Here is an 11503-nt window from a genome sequence, read left to right on the forward strand (position 1 = left end):
TAATCGTGACGTAAGTAGACATTGATTGGCCAAACGCGTACAAAAACGCCCTCACCCGCCATGATTTAAAACGCGGTGTAAACATACTATAAGCATGTCAACTTATTTCGCAAGTATGGAGAACAGCGAAAGATGGACGAACGCTGAAGTGCAGGCACTTGTAGCAAATGTAGCACTGCCAGTTGTCCTTGGAGATTCTTAGTCCTCCTTTCCATTCTCTTTACGTATACGTCGACTTTCCATGTCCATTATTGTGAAACCCGCGAGACACAACAAAATCACAGCTCCGATCACAGCGTCCTCCATCCTCCTGTTGTTAATGTTGTTCTTCTTTGTTTCTGTTGTTGAACGCCGCGCACAAATGACGTCGCTGTCGACCGGCTTATGTCACTTCTTAGTACACACTTAGTACACACTGTCGGTGCGAATGCAACCCTTTAAATGGTACTGGAAAATGGTTCACGCAAAATCGTCCCAGTACTTTAGTACCGTACGTTGAGGTTGTTGAGACTGCACCAGACAGCCAGCTCTTTAACCTCCTGTCTGTAAGCAGACTCGTCACCGTCCTGAATGATGCCGATGAGTGTGGTGTCGTCTGCAAACTTCAGGAGCTTGACAGAGGGGTCTTTAGATGTGCAGTCGTTGGTGTACAGGGAGAAGAGCAGTGGAGAGAGAACACAACCCTGAGGAGCTCCAGTGCTGATCGTACGGGTGCTGGATGTGTATTTTCCCAGCCTCACTAGCTGCTGTCTGTCTGTCAGGAAGCTGTTGATCCACTGACAGACGGAGGTGGGCACGGAGAGCTGAGTTAGTTTGGGCAGGAGGAGGTTTGGGATGATGGTGTTAAAGGCCGAGCTGAAGTCCACAAACAGGATCCTCACATACTGTAAGTCCCTGGTCTGTCTAGATGTTGCTGAACATAATGCAGTCCCATGTTTACTGCATCGTCCACAGACCTGTTTGCTCTGTAGGCAAACTGAAGAGGATCCAGCAAGGGTCCAGTGATGTCCTTCAGGTGGGCCAGCACCAGTCTTTCAAAAGACTTCATGACCACAGACGTTAGAGCCACAGGTCTGTAGTCATTAAGTCCAGTAATTTTGGGTTTCTTTGGGACGGGGATGATGGTGGAGCGTTTGAAGCATGAAGGGACTTCGCACAGCTCCAGTGATCTGTTGAAGATCTGTGTGAAGATGGGGGCCAACTGGTCAGCACAGTATTTCAGACAGACTGGTGTAACACAATCTGGGCCTGGTGCTTTTTTCCTTTTCTGCTTCCGGAAGACCTGGCGCACCTCGTCTTCGCTGATCTGAATTGCAGGTGTGGGGGAGAGGGGGGTTGCTGGAGGTGTGAATGGTTGTGTGGAGAGGTGTTCAGGGCGGGTGTGGGGTGTTTTTTCAAACCTGCAGTAGAACTCATTCAGATCGTCTGCCAGTTGTTGATTCTCCACAGTGCTGGGGGATGGTGACTTGTAGTTGGTGATTTCTTTCAGACATTTGCACACTGATGCCGAGTCATTAAGATACTATTAATAACTTGTATGAGTATAAATTACTTATGTAAATATTTTATAATAAAAATACTACAAAAGTGATGCATTATAATGCTGTCTGTGAACATAATTAAAAGTATTTTAAAAGAAAAGTTGTACATTTTATGTTTCTGTTACATTTCTGTTCTCCAGCTGATGCTGTCAGAGTGGTTGGTGGACGTCCCTGCAGATCTGAGCTCTGATTGGCTGATGGTAGTTTGTCCAGTTGGAAAGCGTTCCCTCGTTGTCGCATCCAAGGTTTGGATTTTTTCCATCCATCATGAACATCTTGAGATCAGACATGCACTAATGTTCAAAAGTTTGGGTTTAGGAATTTTGTTTTTAAATAATTAATACTTTTATTCTGAAAGGATGCATTAAATTGATCACAGTAAAATCATTTATAATGTTAAAAGATTCAATTTCACATAAGTGCTGTTCTCGTGAACTTTCATTTCATCATACTTTCCTGAATTAAACGTTTTACAGTTTTCCATAAATATATTGATTAGCGCAACCATTTCCAACACTGATAATAATCAGAAATGTTTCTTGAACAGCAAATCTGCATATTAGAATGATTTCTCTGAAGGATCATGTGACACTGAAGACGGGAGTAATGATGCAAAAAATCCGTCACAGGAATAAATTACATTTTAAAATACAAAATTGTTATTTAAACTGTAAAAACATATTACATTTTTACTGAATTTTTGATCAAATAAATTTAGCCTTTGTCAGCATGAGACACTTCTTTCAAAAACATTTAAACATCTTAACAACCCCAAACCTTATATGTATATGGTGCATCATTTTCTGTTAAATTTTCGTGTTTATTATTTTATCCTCAGGGATCCACGTCATCTTACACCAAAAGTGGCTACTGTGTCAATCGATTCCCTTCTCTTATTCCCGGCGGCAACAGACACAACTCTGCATTGGGGAAAGGTCTGCACCTCTGCACCTGTCCTACAGATTCATCACACTAGAGTGTGCTAGAGTACTGCAGTTCTGAACCATACCGGAAAATAAAGTGACAAATATGTTTTATATAGATTACACCATCCTGGACTGCATCTACAGTGATGTGGACAGAACATACTACATCCTGGATGTCATGTGCTGGAGGGGACATCCTGTGTATGACTGCTCAGTAAGCGATCACTTCCTCTAATGACATTTATATAAACTTTAAAGACATATTCTACACTTTTGGACCATTTTATATAATTAATTTCTCTGAAATATACTTATGTTTGTTGCACCAAAACAATCATTAATATAGTGTTAGATGTATCATGATTGCTGTTCAATTAGGGCCAATTTTTTGTTGTTGTTTTTTTGAAGAAAATTAATACTTTTTTTCAGCATGGAGACATTCAGTTGGTTTAATGACAGTAAAGACATATGTAATATGACAAAAGATTGCTATTTCAAATTGTTGTTCTTTGGACTTTCTTTTTATCAAAGAATCCTGAAAAAAGTATCCGTTTCCACAACTGTTTTTCGACATTAATAATAAGAAATATTTCTTGAGCAGCAAACCAGCATGTTAGAATGATTTCTGAAGGATCACTTCAGCTTTGCGTCACAAAAATAACTTTTGAATGGTATTGTATGTAAATGTATGTTCTGGCTTACCACTTTGCATGTGGGATTAATTTTCATAAATGCTTCAGTATTAAAATTCTAGTTTGTTTGCACATAATTCCTTTCTTACAATGAAAAGCACAAACTGATGTATTTTTATAGACAGAGTTCCGGTTCTACTGGCTGCAGTCTAAAGTGGAAGAGGTTGAAGGTCTTTCTGAAATTTCTCAGATTAATCCTGTAAGTGAGCAAAATAGCTGCATCTGTTAACAAAGCTGAACTTTGAGCTGAAGTACTTGGTTCATGGTCCGTTCTCTCTCTCTGCAGTTCCGGTTTGTGGGTTTGAACAACATCAGCTGTTCAACAGAGTCCATCCAGACGGCTCTTGCACATGAGTACAACTTTACAGTAAGAACGTCTGTTATTTGACATGCTAAGTCTATAAAGCTGGATACAAGGGGGCTTTTACTAGCAGAATTATGTAACTTACTAGAAAAGTACACTGTTTTAAAATATTTCTGCTTCAAACTGTATTTAATGATTATAGTGCTGTCAAACGATTAATCGCATCCAAAAGTTTTTGTTTACATAATATATTTGTGTTGTGTATATTTATTATGTGTATATATAAATACACACATACAGTATATATTTTGAAAATATTTACATGTATATATTTATATTAATTTAACTTATTTTCTATAAATATATTTAATATATAAACATAACATATTTTTCTTAAATATACACATGCATGTGTGTGTATTTATCTATACATAACAAATATACACAGTGCACACACATTACATTAAAAATTATTTTTTATTTTAGATGCGATTAATTGCGATTAATCGTTTGACGGCACTAATTAATTATGGTATTACTTTCTTTCCTATTTAAAGCTGCAGAAACTTTATATTTTAGACTTTTAGGGACTTTTTTAATTGCTCCTAAATACATTTTATAGTTCGCACATCTGTTTTTCGTTGCATATGCGAGTGAGACTCTCGTACGTTTGAGCCCTGGAATACAGTAGATGAACTCGCACTGTATTCCTCTCTTCTAGGTGGACGGGCTTCTTTTCTACCACAAGGAGACCCACTACACCCCTGGCAGCACGCCGTTGGTCGGCTGGCTCAGACCCTATATGGTGGTAGATATCTTGGGCATCGAGGTGCCACAGTGTCCCCTCACCAGCAAGCCTGATTATGCCAGCCATCAGCTTCAGCAGATCCTGGAGCACAAGAAAACCTCTACAGAAGTTCGTCCGGCCGACCAAAATGGCCGATATGAACTGGAACACCTGTCCACGCCAGAGACACAGCTGGAGAAGTCTCTCAGCTCTCCGAAAGAGAGCATGGACGTCTGAGGACTTCTGCATGAACCGTTTTAGAGAGCACTTTTCTCAAGTCTCTGCATGACCACGAAGATGATCACATTTCAGGAGAACACTGATGTTAATGAGTTTTTAATTGCTATATTTAAAATTGCAATTCAGTTCTAGGTAACTCCGATGGAACTATTTCTGCAACCATAATCGCAAAAATTAAACCATTCTGCTTTTTTGCAGATATTATTTTAGGAAACATATAGGTTTAAATGATAGTAGACCCTCATGCTCTGCTGTATTCACATACTCCGTTTAGTCACGCCTCTTCATTGGATTTTATATATAGCTTTTTAATTCGATCTTTTCTGTAGAAGATGAGATCATTACGATTCAGCTGGTGAAGAAGCCTATGGATAGTTTTTTTAAATTTGTGTTATGACTTCAATAAAGTTTTACTGTCTGTTTTGTTTATCCCTTTGTTTAAAATATTTTTGAATGTCTGAAATTTTCTTGCTTATAAACCCACTTTGACGAAAGTTTGGGGTCAGTAGATTATTTTTATTATTAATTTATTTTAAGAAATTAAAGATTCAAAAAAAAAAAGGTTTTTATTTTTTTCATTTAATTGTTAATCTTTTAGCAAGGATACATTAAATTGATCAAAAGTGACTGCCACAAATGTTTAAATGTCTTTTTGAACTTTCCATTCATCAAAGAATCAAAAAAAGTATCGGTTTCCACAAAATATTAAGCAACACAACTTTGTTTTTGACTTTGATAATAAGAAATGTTTGTTGAGCAGCAAATCCGAATGATTTCTGAAGAATCGTGTGACACTGAAGACTGGAGTATTGATGCTGAAAATTCAGCTTTATATCACAGGAATAAATGACATTTGAAAGTATATTCAAATAAAAACAGTTCTTTTAAATTATAATAATATTTCACAATATTACTGTTTTTACTGTGTTTTTGATGGAATAAATGAAGTCACGGTGAGCATAAGACACTTCTTTCAAAAACTTTTAAAAAATCATTCTGACCACAAACGTCTGAACAGTATATATTATACAATTATTAGAAAACAATCATATAATTAGTTATAGAAGTTATAGTTAATAGATCAAATATTGTTTGATCTATACAGACAGACATGTATAAAACAATAACGAGGGTTTTTAACTACTAAATAATGTCTTGGCAACATTGTAACAGCACTGAGTTTTTAGCTTTGCGAAGGAAAGGCTGGCATCATCAAAATCTCTTCTGGTTGAATATCAAACACAGATGTGCAGGCGGTTATAGTGAGGCTGCTTTTGTTGATTTGAAACCACTAGATCACTTAGTTCTGCAGAAAACCGTAATCGGAGTTTGGTTATTAGTCACTCAGTAGCTGCTTTCCAGGAACTGGCAGCACCTGTCAGCCCAGATCAGACTTCCCGAAAAAAATCATTCTGACCACAAACGTCTGAACAGTATATATTATACAATTATTAGAAAACAATCATATAATTAGTTATAGAAGTTATAGTTAATAGATAAAATATTGTTTGATCTATACAGACAGACATGTATAAAACAATAACGAGGGTTTTTAACTACTAAATAATGTCTTGGCAACATTGTAACAGCACTGAGTTTTTAGCTTTGCGAAGGAAAGGCTGGCATCATCAAAATCTCTTCTGGTTGAATATCAAACACAGATGTGCAGGCGGTTATAGTGAGGCTGCTTTTGTTGATTTGAAACCACTAGATCACTTAGTTCTGCAGAAAACCGTAATCGGAGTTTGGTTATTAGTCACTCAGTAGCTGCTTTCCAGGAACTGGCAGCACCTGTCAGCCCAGATCAGACTTCCCGGATCACTCATGACCGACATTGAGTAAGACCTGTCAATCAATAAAGTACGTCAACAGCCTAGGCCTTCTCAAAACATAAACTGTGCCAAAAATGCTCTCTAGTTTTTGAGACGTGCATGATTTGCAGCTTCTCAAATCCTGTTTTGCCTGACTTTGAGACGTGTTTGTGTGTATAGTTTAGTTTGGGGCTCACTGTGAGTGTGAATTTCCTCTCTGAAAGTGAAAGCACTTGAAAGTGTGCATTTTTCCAGCATGATGTCATGCATGCTCTCCTGTCAGTCATTCTAGCCCGTGGAAAGCCGCCCACTGGAAGCTCTTTGTTGTTTTATCGGCTCAGCTTCTTGGCAGATTTTCTTGCGTCAGGTTTAAACAGTAAAGAATTTACACCCTTGCATCCAGAATGATATCTGTACAGAATGGAAACTTTCAGTTAAAAATACTGACATCAAATATTGCTGTGATCTATATTTAGCTGTCAACAAAATTGACCTCAAAAATAAGCTAAATGTTTTATATTTTGCAGGTCCCCAATATATCTATGTATATATGCACATTTTGCTAAACAACAATGTAGTTAAATATTTTATTCTAAATATATATCTTATTTTGAACTGTTGTTCTATAAGTACAAAAATAGAACGGGGGGGTTTATGTAAATCTAAATATATTTTAAAATCTTTCAAATATTTGATAGAGAAAAAGGACAACAACAGAAAGAGCGCCAACCAAGCGTCCCACAGGTGGGACGGTGACAGTTAAGGGGTTTTAACTTAGAAAACTTACTTTTAGTTAGTTATGAAAACATTAGAATATGTCATCATTTACATAACTAAATAAGTGTGTGTGTGTGTGTCTGTACTGGTTTATGCTACATTACATTGTACATACAAGGATAGTAAAACCTGACATTTTTGACATTGTGGAGGGGAAAAAATCATTAAAGATAGTAAATGATGTTTACCTGAAAGTGTAACAATGCAAACAGGTTTTCTGTAAGGGTTAGGTTTAGGGTTAGGGGATGGAAAATATCATTTGGTCAGTATAAAAGTAATAGAAGTCTATGGAAAGTCCCCCCAATTCACAGAAACAAACGTGTGTGTGTGTGTACTGGTTTATATATCCTGGTGGGGACTTAAACCTGAATACACACAGACTCATAGGGACTTGTGTCACAGTGGGGACCTAAATTGTGGTCCCCACGTGTAAACAAGCTTATAAATCACACAGAATTAAGTTTTTTGAAAATCTAAAAATGCAGCAAGTTTCCTGTGAGGGGTAGGTTTAGGGGTAGGGTTGGTGTAGGGCAATAGAATATACGGTCTGTACAGTATAAAAACCATTACACCTATGGAGAGTCCATAAACCATAAAAACAAACCTGTGTGTGTGTGTGTGTGTGTGTGTGTGAGAGAGAGAGAGAACGAAGTCTGAATAAATATTTGAAATCATCATGATTTGGAAACATATCAAATCATATACAAGTTATATACAAGTCTCGGTTATCATTTTTGTTACATATAAACAAAAAGGATAACCGAGACTTGTCATTTGCACTTATATATTGTTGCTCTTTTGTTGGTTTTCATTGCTTCTATTGTCCTCATTTGTAAGTCGCTTTGGATAAAAGCGTCTGTTAAATGACTAAATGTAAATTTAAAACTAAATATGTATTTCACTAGACATATAACACGTACAGGAACTCCTCTAAATACTTAAAATATAAATGAAAAAAAAATACAAAAAAGAATCCGTTTTTGAACAAGTTCACTGAAAGGAGCCGTCCGAACGAACCGATTCGCTCCAATGACTCGGACTCCTCGAGGTTTTTATGAATGGAGAGGAGGAGCGTCGTTCAGATTGCAGTTCTCCATTGTGGCCAGCAGAGGGAGCGTCATCTTTCATCTTTCACTGCTGCTGCTTTTCAGGAGCGTCTGATCGTCACTCGCCTTCTCGCGTTAAAGCGTCTAAAAGCTCCCGGATGAAGCGGAGCCGATCGTTGAATATAATATCATACCTTCAAACAAACGAACCGGCCTTCGACGAGTTTCGACGGAGCACCGTGATGAATTTCTCCCGTCGTCACATATGTGTGTGTGTGTGTGTGTGTGTGTGTGTGTGAGAGAGAGAGAGAACGAAGTCTGAATAAATATTTGATATCATCATGATTTGGAAACATATCAAATCATATACAAGTTATATACAAGTCTCGGTTATCATTTTTGTTACATATAAACAAAAAGGATAACCGAGACTTGTCATTTGCACTTATATATTGTTGCTCTTTTGTTGGTTTTCATTGCTTCTATTGTCCTCATTTGTAAGTCGCTTTGGATAAAAGCGTCTGTTAAATGACTAAATGTAAATTTAAAACTAAATATGTATTTCACTAGACATATAACACGTACAGGAACTCCTCTAAATACTTAAAATATAAATGAAAAAAAAATACAAAAAAGAATCCGTTTTTGAACAAGTTCACTGAAAGGAGCCGTCCGAACGAACCGATTCGCTCCAATGACTCGGACTCCTCGAGGTTTTTATGAATGGAGAGGAGGAGCGTCGTTCAGATTGCAGTTCTCCATTGTGGCCAGCAGAGGGAGCGTCATCTTTCATCTTTCACTGCTGCTGCTTTTCAGGAGCGTCTGATCGTCACTCGCCTTCTCGCGTTAAAGCGTCTAAAAGCTCCCGGATGAAGCGGAGCCGATCGTTGAATATAATATCATACCTTCAAACAAACGAACCGGCCTTCGACGAGTTTCGACGGAGCACCGTGATGAATTTCTCCCGTCGTCACACAGGCGGGCGGACCGAGGCTCCGCTGGAGCACCATTAGTGTATGTGTGTAAAAAAAAAAATATATATAAATATATATATATATATGTGTGGATCCAACCGAACCGGGACCGGATCATGAACGCGCCGTGCTGAAGCGGCGGTCATCTCGAGCGGAAAACGGCGCGAGTCTCGCGCTGCTGCTGCTGTTAGCCTGATCGCTGCTAACGGGCCTAAAAAAGCCCGGTCTGATCTCTACAGTCCGATCTAAACAGCTGTGTGAGCTTTAATAAGATCCTCCAGCGGGAGAGCAGAGGATGGCCAGCCGCCTGAGCGCCGAGGAGGAGCAGGTATGAAATACCGTCACAATCCGATTAACGCTGATTCTCTGTTCCAGCGGTTCTGTTGCTAAGCAACCCCGGGACACTGTCCGGTAGACTAGAACAACCTTACAGTGGTTTACCGTGGTGATCTTAGTTCAGACCAAAGTACCTTGTTATCAGAGTTATGGGTAGGGTTCTTATTGAATAAAAGGCAGTTCGGCAAAAATAGGAAATAAAAATATGAAAAACATCAGGTAAAAGTAGTAAACCTTTCAAATGAATACTTGCTAATTACAAAAAAGTAAACATGAAAACTGTTTTTCAGACTGTATGTAACTATTTTAATAAATCATAAATAATATATTATAAACAGTATTGTAACTTTGTTTAACATTATAAAAACATGTTAATTAGTGCTTTCAAACGATTAATCGCGATTAATCGCATCCCAAATAAATGTTTTTGTTTACGAAATATATATGTGTGTGTACTGTGTATATTTATTATGTAGCTTATATATAAATACTCACACATACAGTATATGTTTTGAAAATGCAGGCATGTTCATAACACTAAATGAGAAATAGAGGACAAATCTCATTGGTTAACCAGTTATTACCCACAACGTGAGGGTTAAACATGCAAGAAGCTTCTAGAATCCTTCTTATTTTGTTTCAGAATCGTTTTCACTTTAAAGGATTAGTTCATCTACAAATGCAAAAGTTCATCATATACCCACCCCAGTGTCGTTCCATTAATATTTTTGTAATAATATACTGTCACTTATTTCCTTTCGCTTGCATTATATGGGGACTGGAGCTTTCAAGCTTCAAAATAAATGCAAAAGCACCGTACGAGCAGTTTGTACAACTTGTGTGCTTCATTTCCAAATATTCTGAAGTCATGTATTATCTCTTTTGAGGCAAACAGACTCAGTTTAAGTCATTGTTCTTCAGATAATCAGACAGGATCATTGAATCAGTGAGTTGAACTTGAGAATCAAACAGTTCGATTCGTGAATGAATCATTTAGATTTTTGTGAACTATTTGCTATAAGTGGATTTTGTTGTTTTTATAATTTTCCCGTACTGACTTCTAACACACAAAACTATTCCTTATTTTTTTAACCAAGGAAATATTGTTGTAATTGATCATTTCATTGGTCTATCCTCTGTCCTCAATATCACTTTCCATTCATAATGTCCCTCTTTCACTAACAAAAGCCACTTCTTTAATGATGTCATCCTCCAGGCAATTACATAATTTTTAAATGAGAAAACAGCAGCATAAACTGAGTATTATTATCAAAAGATTCAATAAAATCTCTGATGTTGTTTAGTATTAGATATTTTTTCTCAGTAATGAATAAAATTATAGAAATGGGTTAATGTCAGATTTTCAAAAGATAAAATATCAAAATTACTTTAGAGTTGACACACTCAGCCTTTATACAGTGTGTGTGTGTATATGTGTGTGTGTGTGTGTGTGTGTGTGTATATATATATATAGTTTTTCTTTTTTAATAAATCTGCAAAAATGTCAACAATTTTGTGTTTTTCTGTCAATATGGGGTGCTGTGTGTACATTAATGAGGAAAAAAAATTAACTTAAATGATTTTAGCAAATGGCTGCAATATAACAAAGAGTGAAAAATTTAAGGGGATCTGAATACTTTCCGTACCCACTGTATATATATATATACTCCTTGCTACATGTACTGCGTTAGGCTAACCGAGACTTGTCATTTGCACTTATATATTGTTGCTCTTTTGTTAGTTTTGACTGATTTTATTGTCCTCATTTGTAAGTCGCTTTGGATAAAAGCGTCTGCTAAATGACTAAATAAATAAATAAATAAAATAAACACAGTGCACATACATATAGTATGTAAACAAAAACTTTTATTTTGGATGAGATTAATCACGATGAATCGTTTTACAGCACTTTTTTTATATATATATATATATAATTTAGTTTTACTGTATAGCTTTAGTAGTGTTAGATATTTTTTCTCGATACTATATTGAGATATATGTATATATATATATATATATGTGTATATATATATATATATATACATATATATATATATATATATATATGT

The 11503-nt window shown here is 36.7% G+C and overlaps 2 protein-coding genes and 1 long non-coding RNA gene across 4 annotated transcripts in view; 2 read left to right on the plus strand and 1 right to left on the minus strand.

Annotated features, from left to right (window-relative positions):
- LOC107560007 (snurportin-1-like) overlaps positions 1–4921 on the plus strand; it is a 25127-nt gene extending 20206 nt beyond the window's left edge. For both annotated transcript variants that reach the window (XM_016244063.1, XM_016244062.1), the window contains 6 exons: positions 1682–1786; positions 2380–2476; positions 2584–2681; positions 3281–3358; positions 3446–3526; positions 4185–4921. In XM_016244063.1, the coding sequence (XP_016099549.1) occupies positions 1682–1786; positions 2380–2476; positions 2584–2681; positions 3281–3358; positions 3446–3526; positions 4185–4487 (762 nt within the window). In that variant the 3' untranslated portion in view covers positions 4488–4921. The remainder of the gene's footprint in view (positions 1–1681; positions 1787–2379; positions 2477–2583; positions 2682–3280; positions 3359–3445; positions 3527–4184) is intronic.
- LOC107560008 (uncharacterized) lies at positions 1424–2239 on the minus strand. Its single transcript, XR_001605683.1, has 3 exons — positions 2227–2239; positions 1649–1659; positions 1424–1522 (listed from the first exon to the last, which is right to left on the minus strand). It is a non-coding gene; the product is annotated as an uncharacterized lncRNA (long non-coding RNA).
- Positions 4922–8772: 3851 nt separating the features above from the next.
- ptpn9a (protein tyrosine phosphatase non-receptor type 9a) overlaps positions 8773–11503 on the plus strand; it is a 20828-nt gene continuing 18097 nt past the window's right edge. Inside the window, exon 1 of the mRNA XM_016244067.1 lies at positions 8773–9426. Coding sequence (XP_016099553.1) covers positions 9394–9426 — 33 coding nt within the window. The 5' untranslated portion in view covers positions 8773–9393. The remainder of the gene's footprint in view (positions 9427–11503) is intronic.

The sequence above is a fragment of the Sinocyclocheilus grahami genome, unplaced genomic scaffold (genome assembly GCF_001515645.1).
Source record: "Sinocyclocheilus grahami isolate Dianchi unplaced genomic scaffold, SAMN03320097.WGS_v1.1 scaffold707.1, whole genome shotgun sequence".
Classification (NCBI taxonomy): Eukaryota; Metazoa; Chordata; class Actinopteri; order Cypriniformes; family Cyprinidae; genus Sinocyclocheilus; species Sinocyclocheilus grahami.